General features: G+C 55.4%; 7 protein-coding genes across 7 annotated transcripts; 5 read left to right on the forward strand and 2 right to left on the reverse strand.

Moving 5' to 3' along the window:
* Positions 1-9: 9 nt before the first annotated feature.
* Positions 10-2,627, forward strand: L226DRAFT_503420 (digestive organ expansion factor). Its single transcript, XM_067677935.1, has 12 exons — positions 10-306; positions 361-548; positions 604-658; positions 708-843; positions 892-1,329; positions 1,389-1,473; positions 1,524-1,609; positions 1,663-1,813; positions 1,865-1,936; positions 1,994-2,127; positions 2,183-2,281; positions 2,333-2,627. The coding sequence occupies exons 1-12, from the start codon at positions 39-41 to the stop codon at positions 2,544-2,546; spliced, it is 1,926 nt and encodes a 641-aa protein (XP_067539311.1). The 5' UTR covers positions 10-38; the 3' UTR covers positions 2,547-2,627.
* A 149-nt stretch (positions 2,628-2,776) lies between these two features.
* L226DRAFT_301070 (prokaryotic type I DNA topoisomerase) lies at positions 2,777-7,102 on the forward strand. The gene is made up of 15 exons (XM_067673703.1): positions 2,777-3,140; positions 3,192-3,556; positions 3,615-3,781; positions 3,842-4,100; positions 4,153-4,234; positions 4,290-4,426; positions 4,495-4,715; positions 4,764-4,955; positions 5,016-5,194; positions 5,250-5,375; positions 5,436-5,781; positions 5,834-6,454; positions 6,507-6,632; positions 6,686-6,769; positions 6,826-7,102. The coding sequence occupies exons 1-15, from the start codon at positions 3,060-3,062 to the stop codon at positions 6,975-6,977; spliced, it is 3,138 nt and encodes a 1,045-aa protein (XP_067539312.1). The 5' UTR covers positions 2,777-3,059; the 3' UTR covers positions 6,978-7,102.
* On the reverse strand, positions 7,059-9,886 carry L226DRAFT_532053 (Krr1-domain-containing protein). The gene is made up of 8 exons (XM_067680190.1): positions 9,738-9,886; positions 9,500-9,682; positions 9,386-9,438; positions 8,884-9,314; positions 8,597-8,827; positions 8,308-8,534; positions 7,839-8,248; positions 7,059-7,764 (listed from the first exon to the last, which is right to left on the reverse strand). Exons 1-8 carry the CDS (start codon positions 9,841-9,843, stop codon positions 7,255-7,257), a joined length of 2,151 nt encoding a protein of 716 aa, XP_067539313.1. The 5' UTR covers positions 9,844-9,886; the 3' UTR covers positions 7,059-7,254.
* A 517-nt stretch (positions 9,887-10,403) lies between these two features.
* Positions 10,404-10,786, forward strand: L226DRAFT_532054 (uncharacterized protein). The gene is made up of 2 exons (XM_067680191.1): positions 10,404-10,671; positions 10,734-10,786. The coding sequence occupies exon 1, from the start codon at positions 10,463-10,465 to the stop codon at positions 10,622-10,624; it is 162 nt and encodes a 53-aa protein (XP_067539314.1). The 5' UTR covers positions 10,404-10,462; the 3' UTR covers positions 10,625-10,671; positions 10,734-10,786.
* Positions 10,787-10,954: 168 nt separating this feature from the next.
* L226DRAFT_503426 (histone 3) lies at positions 10,955-11,639 on the reverse strand (the record flags this gene model as incomplete). Its single annotated transcript, XM_067677936.1, has 4 exons — positions 10,955-11,078; positions 11,141-11,275; positions 11,329-11,478; positions 11,514-11,639. 4 exons carry the CDS (start codon positions 11,637-11,639, stop codon positions 11,043-11,045), a joined length of 447 nt encoding a protein of 148 aa, XP_067539315.1. The 3' UTR covers positions 10,955-11,042.
* A 479-nt stretch (positions 11,640-12,118) lies between these two features.
* On the forward strand, positions 12,119-12,581 carry L226DRAFT_456914 (histone-fold-containing protein; the record flags this gene model as incomplete). The annotated part of the gene is made up of 3 exons (XM_067675334.1): positions 12,119-12,176; positions 12,298-12,407; positions 12,465-12,581. Coding segments are annotated over 3 exons (285 nt in total), but the record flags the coding sequence as incomplete, so codon positions are not given.
* Positions 12,582-12,962: 381 nt separating this feature from the next.
* Positions 12,963-14,222, forward strand: L226DRAFT_532057 (uncharacterized protein). Its single transcript, XM_067680192.1, has 2 exons — positions 12,963-13,932; positions 13,993-14,222. Exons 1-2 carry the CDS (start codon positions 12,973-12,975, stop codon positions 14,059-14,061), a joined length of 1,029 nt encoding a protein of 342 aa, XP_067539317.1. The 5' UTR covers positions 12,963-12,972; the 3' UTR covers positions 14,062-14,222.
* The last annotated feature ends 110 nt before the right edge of the window (positions 14,223-14,332 follow it).

Here is a 14,332-nt window from a genome sequence, read left to right on the forward strand (position 1 = left end):
GCTGCTCAACTCAGACATTCAACTTGCTCTGTGCAGTCATGGCCATCGACGACTCCAGCTCTACGACAACACGCCTTCTTACGCTGCTGAATGTCTCGGCAACAAAAGCTGGGAAGCGCAAGCGCACATATGCAGATATCAAACCCGTGGAGAAATTGAACAAAAGGCGCGCCGTGCAATTTGTTGCTCCCGAGGAATCAAGTGGTAGCGCATCGGAGGAGTCTGCATCCCCGGCTACAGAAAAGGTGGATGGGAAAGAAGGGGCAGTGAACGCTACACAGCCAGAGGAGGACGAGGAGGAAGCAGGTGCGTCCTTCATACCACATCTGCCAGGGTTCCGCTGCTGAGTTCCGCGCGCAGACACGGCTACAGACCCATACGAAGCACATTTCGGTCTCGCTCCAAATGCACTCACTGAGCGTGCACGGGAAGCAGTAGACGAGCGCGCATGGACGACAAAACGTGACAAGCAGGGCAAGCTCGGAGGTGTTGTGGTTTCTGTACCGGACGGCGCTGAGAGCTCGAGTGCAAGTACCTCGAAACATAAGGTGTGTTTCGATGTTTGATGTGGAAACTCTCGGTCGCTCACCTATATTTTACCAGATTTCCGATAAAATGAAGGAGCCCATGGTGACAAGACAAGCGAAACTTCCAAGAGGTGAGCAGGTGTACTCGACCAGTTCAGTACGAGTGCCAACAGTGCGCAGAGGTTGTGGAACTTCAGAACGATTTCCTTGACGCGCTTGCATCATACCGCGATATATACGTCACGCGGACTACTCTGGAGACTCAACCTAGTATGCGCGAGGCATTGACTCTCCATACCTTGAATCACATCACAAAGTGCGTATCATCTCGCGCAGCATAGGCCTTCAATTGATCACCGCACAGAAAACGTCGTCGTGTCCTCAAAAACAACGAGCGCATTTCGCACGCCGTTAAGGCTGGCAACTCTCCACCTGAAGACGTACAGGACCAAGGCTTCACGCGTCCCTCCGTCCTAATTCTCCTCCCCTTCCGCTCTTCCGCCCTCCGCTGGGTCTCCGCCCTCACAGCACACACACCCTCATCTCACTATCAAATTGAGAACAACTCGCGCTTCCAATCAGAATATGGTCTGCCCCCAGGAGCGATCGACAAGCTTGCGAATGCGGAGCCTGGGACGTACCCCCGCGACCATGTGGAGATGTTCAAGGGGAACGTGGACGACAGCTTCCGCTTGGGCGTGAAGATCACGAAGAAGAGTGTGAAATTGTTCGCTGACTTCTACGCGTGTGATCTCATCGTCGCGAGTCCGCTGGGGCTGAGGATGTCCATCGAAAAGGACAAGTGAGTGATCGCGTAATCTTCCACTCAGTCGATGGGAGTTGACGTTTCTTATCCTACAGAAACGCAGACTTCCTCTCTTCTATAGAGGTTGTCATTGTGGATCAGATGGATGCGCTCACCATGCAAAATTGGGAGCATGTACAAGTACGTGATACATGGCAAAAAAGCCTACGCTTACTGAGAGGCTGTCGTAGTTCGTGTTCAACCACTTGAACCAAATGCCCAAGGAATCGCACGATGTAGACTTTTCCCGCATCAAGCCATGGTACCTCGACGGACAGTAAGTGCTGTTAACGCTCATTGAATGGTTCATGGGGTTGACATTGCATTCAGTGCAGCGTATTTGCGACAGACTATCCTGCTGTCCGCCTATGAGACGCCGGAAACGCGGGCGTTGTTCAACCAGTCGTTGAAGAACGTGTCGGGACGGATACGGACCGAAAGACGGTGGAAGCCCACAGAAGTCCCGGAGGGCATTGATCAGGTGGGCTTACCTGCGAGACCATCTGAAGTCTTCGCGCTGACTTCCTCGCAGAACTTCGTTCAGTTCGACGCCAACAGCCCCAAGGATGAACCCGACAAGCGCTTCCAGTACTTTACCACCCAGGTAGGTTCTAGATGATTTGCTAATATTCTATGGTGATGACCGCGACTCGCGTACTAGATGCTTCCTGCTATCCTGAAATCCGCTGTGCAAAGTGCGAACACTGTCATCTTCGTGCCTTCGTCACTCGACTTCATCCGCGTCCACAACCACTTCCGCAAGAACGTGGGAGCGTCATTCGCTGTCTTGTCTGAGTAAGTGTCGCAATCGATCACACAGGCGGGAGCGCATGAACTGAGTTCGTTGCAGGTACTCCTCGAACCAGGACATCTCTCGGGCGCGCCAAGCGTTCTTCTCTGGCAAGAAAGCATTCTTGCTCATCAGCGAGCGTTTCCACTTCTTCCGAAGGTGAGTTCAACCCAGCTACATATGCGGGTCTCTGTTGACGTCCTCTTGCAGGTACAAAATCCGAGGCATCCGTAACCTCGTATTCTACGGCCCACCTGACCATCCCCAGTTCTACACTGAGTTCCTGTCGTATCCTTTCCTGGATGAAGGAGTGGATGCATCGGATGTCACATGCCGCGTTCTCTACTCGAAGTACGACTGGCTAAGGCTTGAGCGCATTGCTGGGACGGAGGGTGCGTCGGAGTTGATCAAGAGAGGCGTTTGAGTATCGACTCAGTACAGACTTGTAAACGCGGTGCCATCCTTTTTCGTGATAATGCTTTGTCGCTGCTTGGATTGAGCGCACCCTTCGCTCGATTCTGAGCGCCGTTTTGTGAGATCGACGATGGAGGGTGTAGCCCCGCTACCTGGGCGCCTTCTCGCGTCGAATGCCATCACGTGAGCGCCCATCGCGTGTTGAGGGGACGCGTCGTGCCTTGCCGCCTTGGTCGCGTTCTGACTACCACCTATCAGTAACTTCCCCCACCCGTCCTACTTAGCTTGTCCAATATTGGTTGCTTTACTAGAGAAGTTCTCTCGATACCCATGCACTGGCATTAACCTCCAATCTGTGCTCTTCGCCATTGCCTTCAAACTCTTCTTCAGCCACTCACGCAACACACTGGCGTTTTGCAAGACTTCCCACCTGAAGTGCAGCTTCCTACGCATATCCCCTTACGCACGACTACGACTTGCTTATACCTGCTCCCCACTGTGTCGACGCTACTCCACAGAGACAATGAGAGTGTTGTGTGTTGCCGAGAAACCTTCCATCGCGAAGTCTATCACGCAGATATTGTCAGGAGGTCAATACACCACGGTGAGTTTGAGAAGCTTTCTTGCTTGATGAGCCAACTAACTGGATGTGCAGCGCAATAGCAGGAACAAGTACATCAAGAACTATGACTTCGCCTACCCCCAATCCAATGCTTTCTACACTGTCACGTCCGTCACCGGCCACATCATGGACTACGACTTTAATCCCCGTTACTCCAAGTGGACTTCTTGTGACCCCTTCGCTCTGTTCGAAGCGCCCATTGAGATCAAGGTCAAGGACGACGCGAAGACGATCGCCGACAACCTCAAGGCGGAAGCGGGCCGCGCGCAAATGCTAATGATATGGACTGACTGCGACCGAGAAGGGGAAAATATTGGGGCGGAGATCGTGAAGATATGTCAAAGGGCGAACAGAAACATCACTGTAAGGCGAGCCCGGTTCAGCGCCATCATCGCACAGTACGTCCGTCCTTCATGCATGTTCATCCTGTCCCAGACACTGCATATATGGCGACAGACAGATCCATAATGCTGCGCAACACCCCGTCCAGCTTGACATGGCTCAGTCGAATGCTGTTGAGACCCGCATCCTCCTTGACTTGAGAATCGGCTCCGCATTCACCCGCTTGCAGACTTTGGACCTGCAGAAGCGCTACGACACGTTGAAGGAGGTGATCTCGTACGGTATGCATGACTTCTGCTGCTAGCCAGGGATGTCACTCATGTCGGTTCGGGGCCTGCTAGGTCCTTGCCAGTTTCCGACCCTGGGCTTTGTTGTGGCGCGCTACAACAAGGTGAAGAACTTCAAGCCAGAACCGTTCTGGTTCATCTACCTTTCCCTCACGCGACCATCGCCTTCCGGTGACGAGCCCGTGGATACCGCATTCACCTGGAAGCGAGGACACCTATTTGATCTCCAAGCAGCTTGGGGTCTGTACGAAGCCGCTCTCGAGCATCCAACTGCACGGGTGACCAAGGTCACGTCCAAGGAGACGAAGAAATGGTATGCCAGTTTCTGTTTTTTACTCATATATGCACCCTCAACGCGTCACCAGGAAGCCTTACCCTCTGACCACCGTCGACTTGCAGAAAGCCGGCTCCAGATTGCTGAGGTTGTCTCCCAAGCGGATCCTGGACGTAAGTATGCCTAACACGGAGCAGAGTCGACAGTCGTACTGACTACGGAGGCCAGATTGCAGAGCACTTGTACCAGCAAGGTTTTCTCTCTTATCCTCGCACAGAGACAGACGTGTTCGACCCACAGTTCGACTTCATGTCGCTTATTAACAAGCAAACTCAAGACCCCGCCTGGGGAGGGTTCGCAGACGGGTCTGTTGATAATTCCGTCCACTTCTTCCATGTCGTTCTCTGATGTCAACCTCAACCCCTCTGCACAGATTGCGAAACGGTGGTTTCAATGCTCCGCGTAGAGGGAAGCACGATGACCATGCACACCCGCCCATTCACCCGACAGCTTGGGCCGGTAACCTTGTCGGCGACGAGAAGCGGGTCTACGAGTACATCACTCGACGGTTCCTAGCGTGTTGCTCGAAGGACGCTCTCGGTTGGCAGACCACCGTCGAGGTCAGATACGGTGAAGAAGAGTTTTCAACAACGGGTACGTTAGTAACAACTTGAAAGCGGACATAACTGATGAGGCAGATAGGCCTGACCGTCCGAGAGCGGAATTATCTCGAAGTGTTCCCGTACGACAAGTGGTCCGACAAGGAGCTACCCCAGTTTCAGGAGGGTGAGACGTTTGTGCCTACAGAGTGCCGGCTCGACGAAAGCAAGACCTCCAAACCCAAGCTGCTGACAGAAGCGGACCTTGTCAGCCTCATGGACGAGCAGGGGATAGGTACGTCCCGTATCCGTATGGCACGTAGCTCACACACTGGCTAATCCACGAGCAAACCAGGGACCGACGCTACTATTGCCCAGCATATACAGACCATCATCGATCGTGGCTACGTCCACGAGAAGATGCAAGGCTCGACCAAGTATCTGATCCCTTCCAAGCTCGGGATCGGACTTGTCGAAGGTTACGATTCCATTGGGTTCGACCAGAGTCTCAGTAAGCCGGAACTCCGGCGCGAAGTACGTCAATGCATTCATCGCTTGCCTTGGGTTCTGATGTGAATATGACATACAGACCGAGCGTCGGATGGTAGAGATATGCCAAGGTCGGAAGGGCAAGAATGCGGTACTCGAGGAGAGCATCGAGAAATACAAGGATATGTTCATGAGGACCAAGATCGAGTTCCAGAAGCTTGTTACGGTGAGTATGCCTACTCAAGCAGCGTTGCGATAGACCTTGCTCATAATGCGCACGACTCAGGCGGTTGGGAACCGGTTGAATGGTGGCGGTGCGATCCCAGACATCGACCTAGGTGACCCCGATGAGGACGAAGACGAAGACGGTGGTGGTGGTGGTGGCGGTGGCGGTGGCGGTGGCGGTAGAGGGGGACGAGGCGGTAGAGGTGGAAGTAGAGGTGGCCGTGGTGCGTCTAGAGGTGCAGCGAGAGGAAGCGCATCGAGTAGGGCGACCACAACTACGAGAGCCACTCGAGGTCGAGGTCGAGGAGCCGCATCTGTATCTGCGACTGTGAATCGGCCACCCCCTCCACCCCCACCTCCGCCAGCCCCCGTCCCTGCCGCTCTCGCTGGGGACGACAGTGATAATTGTAAGTGGATTTATTGTGAAAGCCTTGCAGGTCTCACAATGCTTTGTCACAGACTGGAGTGACTCGCCGCCGCCTGCTCCTGCTCCTGCCCATGCCCCAGTCCATGCCCCAGCCCCTCCTAGACCAGCCGCTTCTCGAAATCCAGGGCCTCCGTCAATGTCTTCGAGCTCAGCCGCACCGCAGTGCGATTGCGGTGTTCCAGCAGCCGAGCGTACTGTTACGAAGGAAGGCGTGAACAAAGGGCGGAAGTTCTGGACGTGCGACAGCCGATCGTGCAAGTTCTTCCAGTGGTTTGACGGGCCTTCCAACTCCGGGACGTCGGGGTCCATATCGCGTGTACCCTCGGCGACCTCAAGTGTTCCCGCAAAGCGGCCGTTCAGCTCGGTCGGTGCGGAGCGCCGATGTTTGTGCGACTTGACTGCGGTCTTGAAAGAGACAACGACGGGTGCGAACAAGGGCAAGAAGTTTTGGTCGTGTCCGAACCAGTCTAGGCAGGCGCAGTGCAGATACTTCGAATGGGCGGACGACGGAGAGGACGGTCCCGACCCCCCACGAAGGAGCTACTCAAGCTCTGGAAGGGCGACGCCTAGCTACGGTGGAGGAGGAGGAGGAGGCGGGTCGAAAGGGACCGACGAGTGCTTCAAATGCGGGCAAACAGGACACTGGGCAAGCGGTGAGGCTGAATGTCCCTGCTCGTGCCACACCCACTCACACCCAGGTTCTAGCATGTCCAAATAGCGACGCGACAAGGACGAAGAGTTTCGGAGGTGGTGGTGGTGGCGGCGGCGGCAGTGGCGGTGGATCGTCCATGTCGTGCTTCACATGCGGGCAAGAGGGACATTTCAGCAATGGTGCGTGAATCTACAGGTCTTCGCGGTAGACATCTGGTTAACCTGTGCTGCAGCATGTCCGAATGGACGTCACAATCAGAGTAGTTCTTCTGACAGCAAGTGCTTCAAATGCGGCAAGGCGGGACATTACAGCAATGGTATGTCGTGATACTCCCGCTTCCTGGTATGCGTGAGCGCTGACAGTCCGCTCTAGCATGTCCAGGTGGAGGGAGCGGTTCTGGAACGTCTAGGAAAGCTTCTTCCTCACGTGGCGGCAAAAGAGGACGAGGACGAGGTGCCAAGTCGGGTACACGCGGAAGGAAGAAGTCGACATCGAGTGCTGCAGATGATTACTTCGACCTGTGATGCTGTGAATGCGTACTTACTCTCCGGTTCTGCGATTCATCCCTGATGGTTGACTGATTCGGATAGTGAGTATCTATTGTCGTTGCCAAGGTGCAACGAGGTGCCGGTATTTTTGAGTACATGATGACGCACCTGCTGCGAGAACATTGCTGGCACGGTCCATCTTTGATGTCAAATCAACGAAAAGAGGGAGCGTAAAGCCAGCTGTCTAAGAGTGTCATGGAATTTATTGACCAGAGACGATTAAAAGGGTGGACAGGTAGACGGTCGCACCGACCTACGACGACGCCGCAGCGGCGGTCTTCCTGTGTCTCCGTCGTTTCTTCTTTGCCCCTTCACCAGCACCAGTATCCAGCCCTTCACCTTCCTCCGCATCAGCATCGCGTTTACGCTTCTTCTCCTTTGGCCTCTTCACCTCCGCCTCGTCACCCCCATCCTGCTTGTCACCCCCATCCTCCTCGTCACCGCCTTGTTCGGTGGCGGCAGCGGCAGCCTTCTCACGCATACGCTCCTTCTTACCCTTCCGCTTCTTCACCTTCTCCTCCGCATGCTTTGAGGCGCCGTCCACGCCGCGCTCCTTGAGCTTCGCCTTGAGTTCCTGGAGTCGGGCCACGCGCTGCCCATCCCACGTACGGCCCTTACCCTCCTTGCGGTAAGGCGCGTACTTCTTGATGCCCATGAACGTGTTAAGCTCCGCGTCGGTCGCCATAAGGATCTCCGCGGGCGTGAGGCCGAAAGTTTGCGGCTCGACCTTAACGTAGCGGAACCGCGTGGGCATCCCGGCGACCTGCGAGACAAGCACGTCAATGAGCACCCGGTCCCTGGCTTGAATGGAGACATGAGACGGCAGCCAGTACGCACCATGTCGTTGAAGTCGAGCCCGTAGATCTCGTCCATGTACTCCTCGAGCTTCTGTCTCCGCATTTCCTCTGTCCCGTCCCATTCCTCGTCGTCCTGAGCAGGGTGTTCGATGTCCGCGTCCATCTCATCCACATTCACTCCGCCCTCATCCACGGCGTCCTCACCGCCCTTCTTTTTCTTCTTCTTTTTCTTCTTCTTCGATAGGACCTCCCCATCCACGTCCTCTCCGTCCTCGAGCGCTTCTGGAGGTACGATGTCACCGATGTCGATATCGTCGTCCCACGTAGGCTTCTCGTCATCGATGATATCGTCTGCGCCGAACTCGGCGGCGTCGTTCGCGTACAGCTGCGCCATCTGACGGTCGTGCGCATCCGGGTCCCAGTCGCCCTCCAGATCCAGTTCTTGCAGAGCTACGCAAAGGACTACATCAGAACAAGGGGAACACTGGATAGATAAGTACAGGGCGCACCTTTGCTCTCATCGACCTTCTTGCCACCCTCGTGGCCGATCCGCTCAAGCTTCGCGCGCAGCTCCTTCATCTTCAGCGCTTTCAGCCGGTTCACCTCTTCCTTCTTCTTCAGCAGTTCCTCCTCCTTGCGCGCCTTCCGCTTCTCGCGCGCCTCCTTCCGCGAGGTGTCTTGCCGTCGGACGAGTGAATCGAGGTTACGTGGATGGCGAGCAATTTCTGCCGCTCCTCTGTAGTACGAGTACAATATATGTTAGAGCTCCATGTACGGCAACAACAAATCATGACGCACGGTTCCTCGAAACGGAAATTATATGAACTCTCAAACCGGTCCGCAACTTCGTCAAACTCATCATCGTCGATAGATGGTTGTTCTCCGTCACCGCCCTCGTCTTCTGAGTCCGAGCCGGATCCGGATGCGTTGTCCTCAGCGTCCGCTCTGCCCTTGCCTTTCCCGGTGATCTCCTTGTACGTCGGGAGCCGACGCGCGGATTGGTCTATCCAGCCGCGGTTGAGGATATAGCTACGTACGCGACGAAGAATCAGCACGACAGTCTCAGCCATGAGATGGAGGCTCACTTCATCAGGAACTCCTGGTCCTCATCCTGCTTGCTCTTTCCCGACTTCGCCTTCTTCTTCTCCTTCTTACTCTTTTTCTTGGGCTTTTCGCCCTCTGGTTCTTCCGGCTGTTGCGCGCCTTCGCCCGCCTCTCGCTCAATGGTGATAAGCTCTGAGAGGTCTTCCCCAACCTCGCGTTGGAGGTACGCGCGGTACTCCTCGTCCTCCTTCTCGATCTCATCCTTCGTCTTCTCGCGTAGCACTAGAAAGTCGTCCTCGGCCTCATCGCCTGCCTCGTCACCCACAGCGGTGTGGAATGCGGCGATGGTCTCATCGCGGAGTTTGCTCTGCTCCTCGACGTGGGTGAGGGGTTCAGGTGAGGGCGTGCGCGAGCCAGACGCTTCTTCAAGGGCCGACGCAAGGGCGTGTTGTCGCATGGTCAAGGGTTTTGACTGTGAAGGTGTGCGCATTGAGCTTCGGAGACGTTTGCGACATTCGCGTGAATAGAGAACTGTTGATGTACCTTATCCTTGCGTGCCCGGCCAAGTCTGAGCTCTCCCGTCTTCTGTCGCTCCTCTAACCTCCGCCACAAATTAACCCTCAACATGCCCGGAAGAGGGAAAGGATGGGAACTCACCCTCAAAGACGTCCTTTTCACTCTCGTAGATGGACGGGTCTTTACGCTTGATGCGCGCAAGGGTCCGGAGGATGGCCGCGTCCATCGCAGGCGTGAGCTCCTCGCCCTCCTCATCTTCGGACTCGTCTTCCTCAGAGTCTTCTTCGTCGTTTTCGTCTACGTCCGAACCGTACTTCTCCTTGACTTTATGCATGCACTTGAGCGTTAGCCCCTACTACGAGCACTTGAAGAGACGCACGTTTAGCTAGTTCTTCCCGCTCCTTCTTGTGCTCGAACGCCTTCGCATAGTGTTCGTTGATAGTGAGCGTATGAATGTCCTCGAAGTCTGAATCATCCGAAAGCATGGCGACGAGGTGAGGGACGAGCTATGAAGGACAAGAACGGAAATAGAGAAGTCTGAGAACTGAGAAAAGTGGGTGGCTGTTCTAGCGCCCATTGCTAGCTCGAGTTCCTCGCGCTCGATCCTCCCTGTCCTCGCATCCGTCATTTGCGCACTCCGGATGGCCCCCCCCCTGTGCACAAAGGCTCTCTTCGAGCACATCGACGCCTGTCTACCCCCGCTCTTGAGCACGATGTCCACGCTGCGTTCCGTGCGACCTTCATCACGAAGCCCACTGGCAGTGAGTACTAGTGAGTACTTGAGTACTTATCTCTTCGTTGGTGGCTCTTCTTTCGCTGGTCTATACGCATCGGTGCACTATATTTATCCATCATAGCACCGGTAAAGTGTCCGAATGGAAGCGCATGTTCGCTCTTCAAACCCGTGCAACCTGGGCTTGTCAGTCCATTCTCGCACTCAGCTTGCATACGACCCGACCTTGTCGTTGTCCTGCCAGTGCCAACATCCTGCCCATGCGCTACCTCTTCCCAACACGATTGCGCAACTTGCCCACTCAGTCCACGCTTCGCAGCCCCTCACCAAGTTCGCGCGCGCGGAGCCTGAACGTCGCATATGCGAAGGACATGCTCGTGTCAATGCTCAAGTGGCGCGGCAAATTCAAGATTGACGAGATAGTACATGAGAATTTCGACGCGGAACTCTTCGGTAAGCTGGGCGTTGTGTATGGGAAAGACAGGGAGGCCACCCGGTCAACCACAAATTGCATGGCGCGGCGAAGGATATGAACATCGTGTTTGGCAATGGGGATGTGCAGATGTTCATCGATCATCAGGTGCGTCGCTGCCATTGTCAGAGACATGGCGCGAGGCTGAGGAGGGGCGGTGGCGTGTGCAGTCCATGGAGCAGAGCATCGAGCTGCTCGACTTTTGGGACTGCGCAAGAGGGAGTAGATCCATTGTCACGTAAACCTTGTACTTGACGTCGCAGACTTCTCATCCATTAGACAAGACCACAGGTGATCTCCTCACTCTCCCTGTTCTGATCATACGCTCCTTCGAATATACAAGGGTTCCGTTTGACTGCGAGCTCGTGCACACTGCAACGCATACGCCAATGATAGCCAAAGGAAATGATTACTAATGAACAATATAAATACAGCCCAATACAGAGATACAAAGACAATGGAATACAGTGACAGCACTCTTATGTGCGCTCGCCACGCAACCGACGAGCCAATGCCTATCGGCGAAAGCAGTAGTCAGCACACTTGTCGAGCAATGGAGAACAGTGGAGGAACTCACGAGGTCTTTAGGCTGGATGGTGACGCGCTTAGCGTGGATGGCGGCGAGGTTGGTGTCTTCGAAGAGCGATACAAGATACGCCTCCGACGCCTCCTGGAGTGCCATGACCGCAGAGGACTGGAAGCGCAGGTCCGTCTGTGTGCCCGTATCAGACCACAATTCAAAGTTGGAGTTGTCAGGAGACATACCTTGAAGTCCTGTGCGATTTCACGAACGAGCCGCTGGAAGGGGAGCTTGCGGATGAGGAGTTCGGTCGACTTCTGGTACCGACGAATCTCGCGGAGAGCGACGGTACCAGGCCGGAAACGATGAGGCTTCTTCACACCGCCGGTTGCGGCCTACAAATACAAAACGTGTTGTAAGTCCTCAGGACTTTGAAGATCAAGTGAGCCAAGTAGCTTACAGCGGCGGTCTTGCGAGCCTGGGACTTGGCCGCGAGCTGCTTACGGGGCGCCTTGCCACCGGTGGACTTGCGAGCGGTCTGCTTGGTGCGGGCCATTGCTTGTAGTGTTTAGAAGGTTTTAGTTGGCGGAGTGTTTCGGTGGCTAAGCGCGGCAGAGGCGGAGTACGGTTGTGGGTGGAGGGGGAGGCAACGGGGGCGCCCCCGGTACTTATACCAGCGTGTAGCCGCCCAAGCGCGACGGGGTGAGTTGCATCACGTGCGCGCGTGGACGCGTTTAGCGCCGTTCAACAAAATAAGGTTTAAAGCACGTGATGTAGCCACAGGCGCGTCCGGGCGTTCCCCATATAAGCGGCCTCGCGACTGCTGCTGCCCTCCATCTACCATCTCTTCAACCCACCCGCCTGTCGCTCATCCTTTTCGACGACTCGTCGATAACTCACGCTAATTAACCTCGCATCTCCAACCAACCTACGACTTCAACAACATGTCTGGCCGTGGAAAGGGTGGCAAGGTATGTGCGCTTGCGAGTGTATGGATAGTTGAGACTTGGTGCTGATGAAGCCTTCGCTCGATAGGGTCTTGGAAAGGGTGGTGCCAAGCGTCACCGCAAGATTCTTCGTGATAACATTCAGGGTGAGTTTTGAATATTGAGCACTTTCGCGATGGCCTCTATGCAAGAGAGGTGGTGGCACGTTCGCCTGCCGATACATAGCTTGCGTGTTGTGGTGTCCAACATGGGCTAACGTACTTGCAGGTATTACCAAGCCCGCTATTCGCCGTCTCGCCCGTCGTGGTGGTGTGAAGCGTATCTCCGGCCTCATTTATGAGGAGACCCGTGGTGTCCTCAAGATCTTCCTTGAGAACGTGAGTCGCTTGCCATTCCGCGTCGTCTGCCAGATAGACTCAATGCCTGTTGTTCAGGTCATTCGGGACAGCGTCACGTATACCGAGCACGCTAAGCGGAAAACGGTGACGGCACTCGACGTCGTCTATGCCTTGAAGCGTTCCGGCCGCACACTCTACGGTTTCGGTGCTTGAGGGTTGTCTCGTGGTGTATATATGTCTCGACTGTTACTGGGTGTATCATTATTTAGTGTATAATAGGAAGACCCATAATCGGCCCGAATGCGTGTTTTGAGTACGATTACAAGTCGCCGACGAGAGGTGCGTCTGTCCCTAGGCTTACGAAGTGTAGATCCATGATGCTTGACCACTTGGAACAGGTGATGCTGGGCATCGTATTCGGTATTATGCTCCGGCTGCAATGTATTCTAGGCCATGAATTGACCCGTGCCCCGTGTGGCACATGTTGAGTAAGGATGGTTCTTTCGTCTGCTATCTATCCCCTACCGCAGCAGCAATGGTAGGTACAAGAAACAGAGTCACTGCCCCCTTCCTCACTCCAATTCCGACCAGACCCCTTCCCGACATGAGTAGCGCAACGCCGACAAGCACAACGCCCACAGTAGCCAGATCACCTTTCAACGACACGGATGCAGACATCATCATCCGCTCGGCCGATGGCGTAGACTTCCACCTATACAAGGTCGTCCTCGCAAAAGCGTCTCCCGTCTTCCGTGGGATGCTCACCCTCCCGGATGCACAGGGGCAAGGAGAACCACAGGTAGTAGACATCACCGAGGACGCCGATACGTTGGAAGGGCTCCTGCGGTTCTGCTACCCCGTGAGCCGCCCCGTCTTCCAGTCGGTAGACAAGCTCGGGCCCGTCCTCGCGGCGGCAAAGAAGTACGACATGCCGTCCGTGCTCGAGGACCTGGTGCGCAGCTTCGAGTCACTCCTGCCCACCGCCCCGCCCCTGCGCACGTACACCCTAGCATGCCTCCTCGAGCTGCCCGACATCGCACGGCAAGCGGCGAAGCTCCTGCTTGGGGACCCCCATTGCTTCGACGCCGAGCCCATGCCGCCCGAGTTTCGTGTCCTCCCTTGCGAGGTCATGTACGTCTTCGCGGTGTATCGCGGCCAGTGCCTGAAGGCCGCGCTGTCCGTGGTCGACGACTGGGACTGGCTCCTTACCGGGAACCACAATCACCAAATGCAGTACTCGAACAAGGGTAACCCCCACCTCCACTCCACCTGGATCTGGCTGGCATGTGTGGATTGCGGGGAGGACGATACGAGAGAGGTGTGGGCCGGGAAACGATCGGGAGGAGCGACCCTCTATCCCCGCAAGTGGTGGGCCCGGTACGTCAAGGGAGTACGGGAGGCACTCACCGAGCGTCCTATGCCGCGAGTCACGGGCGAAGCTGCGCTCAGGGAGCGTGCTCTGAGCGAGGCGGCGAGCTGCGAAACGTGTGCTCCCAAGGCCCCATTGGAGCTCGCAGAGTTCAGCCATTCCTTGCTCAAACGGATCGAGCAAGCCGTGAATAAGGTGAGCGGCTCGAGCGTTCCTTACGCACGCCTACCCGATGTCCTGACACACCCTGTGTAGGTGGGGTTCAAGTTGCCGTTCAAGGACCAGCGCGATGGGGTTGATTCTGAATCCGCTATCTGGGCTTAGACTGAGTTCAAATGCGGTGACCCTGTCCGCAGAACAGACATCGTCAGCCTTCGCAGCTATGAGAGTGATATGGGCTATCTGCGCACCTTGTACTATGTACTATTCATGTGATCCGAGGATAATCTTGTATCATCAATGACTGAGCCATGGCTGTAACACGCACCTTCACCACGTATTTGCAAGCCATCTGCGCGTCCAACAGCCTAGCGTACGGTATGCGTGCCGGGAGTGCTTGTATCAAGTACTGAAGGCTAGTAGTATTGTACTAGTA

This window comes from Lentinus tigrinus (assembly GCF_003813185.1).
Source record: "Lentinus tigrinus ALCF2SS1-7 unplaced genomic scaffold L226scaffold_5, whole genome shotgun sequence".
In the NCBI taxonomy this organism is placed as follows: Eukaryota; Fungi; Basidiomycota; class Agaricomycetes; order Polyporales; family Polyporaceae; genus Lentinus; species Lentinus tigrinus.

What these genes read in the sequence shown, in the direction of transcription:
- L226DRAFT_503420 (XM_067677935.1), top strand. Translation starts at nt 39, where the DNA reads ATGGCCATCGACGACTCCAGCTCTACGACAACACGCCTTCTTACGCTG. An exon ending in ACCTTGAATCACATCACAAA is followed by an intron (nt 844 to 891) that starts GTGCGTATCATC and finishes ATCACCGCACAG; the next exon opens with AAAACGTCGTCGTGTCCTCA. An exon ending in TCCAGTACTTTACCACCCAG is followed by an intron (nt 1,937 to 1,993) that starts GTAGGTTCTAGA and finishes CTCGCGTACTAG; the next exon opens with ATGCTTCCTGCTATCCTGAA.
- L226DRAFT_301070 (XM_067673703.1), top strand. Translation starts at nt 3,060, where the DNA reads ATGAGAGTGTTGTGTGTTGCCGAGAAACCTTCCATCGCGAAGTCTATC. An exon ending in CAGGAGGTCAATACACCACG is followed by an intron (nt 3,141 to 3,191) that starts GTGAGTTTGAGA and finishes CTGGATGTGCAG; the next exon opens with CGCAATAGCAGGAACAAGTA. An exon ending in TTCAGCGCCATCATCGCACA is followed by an intron (nt 3,557 to 3,614) that starts GTACGTCCGTCC and finishes ATATGGCGACAG; the next exon opens with ACAGATCCATAATGCTGCGC.
- L226DRAFT_532053 (XM_067680190.1), bottom strand. Translation starts at nt 9,843, where the DNA reads ATGCTTTCGGATGATTCAGACTTCGAGGACATTCATACGCTCACTATC. An exon ending in GCCGGGCACGCAAGGATAAG is followed by an intron (nt 9,315 to 9,385) that starts GTACATCAACAG and finishes ACACCTTCACAG; the next exon opens with TCAAAACCCTTGACCATGCG. An exon ending in GAAGGTCGATGAGAGCAAAG is followed by an intron (nt 8,249 to 8,307) that starts GTGCGCCCTGTA and finishes TCCTTTGCGTAG; the next exon opens with CTCTGCAAGAACTGGATCTG.
- L226DRAFT_532054 (XM_067680191.1), top strand. Translation starts at nt 10,463, where the DNA reads ATGCTCGTGTCAATGCTCAAGTGGCGCGGCAAATTCAAGATTGACGAG.
- L226DRAFT_532057 (XM_067680192.1), top strand. Translation starts at nt 12,973, where the DNA reads ATGAGTAGCGCAACGCCGACAAGCACAACGCCCACAGTAGCCAGATCA. An exon ending in TCGAGCAAGCCGTGAATAAG is followed by an intron (nt 13,933 to 13,992) that starts GTGAGCGGCTCG and finishes CACCCTGTGTAG; the next exon opens with GTGGGGTTCAAGTTGCCGTT.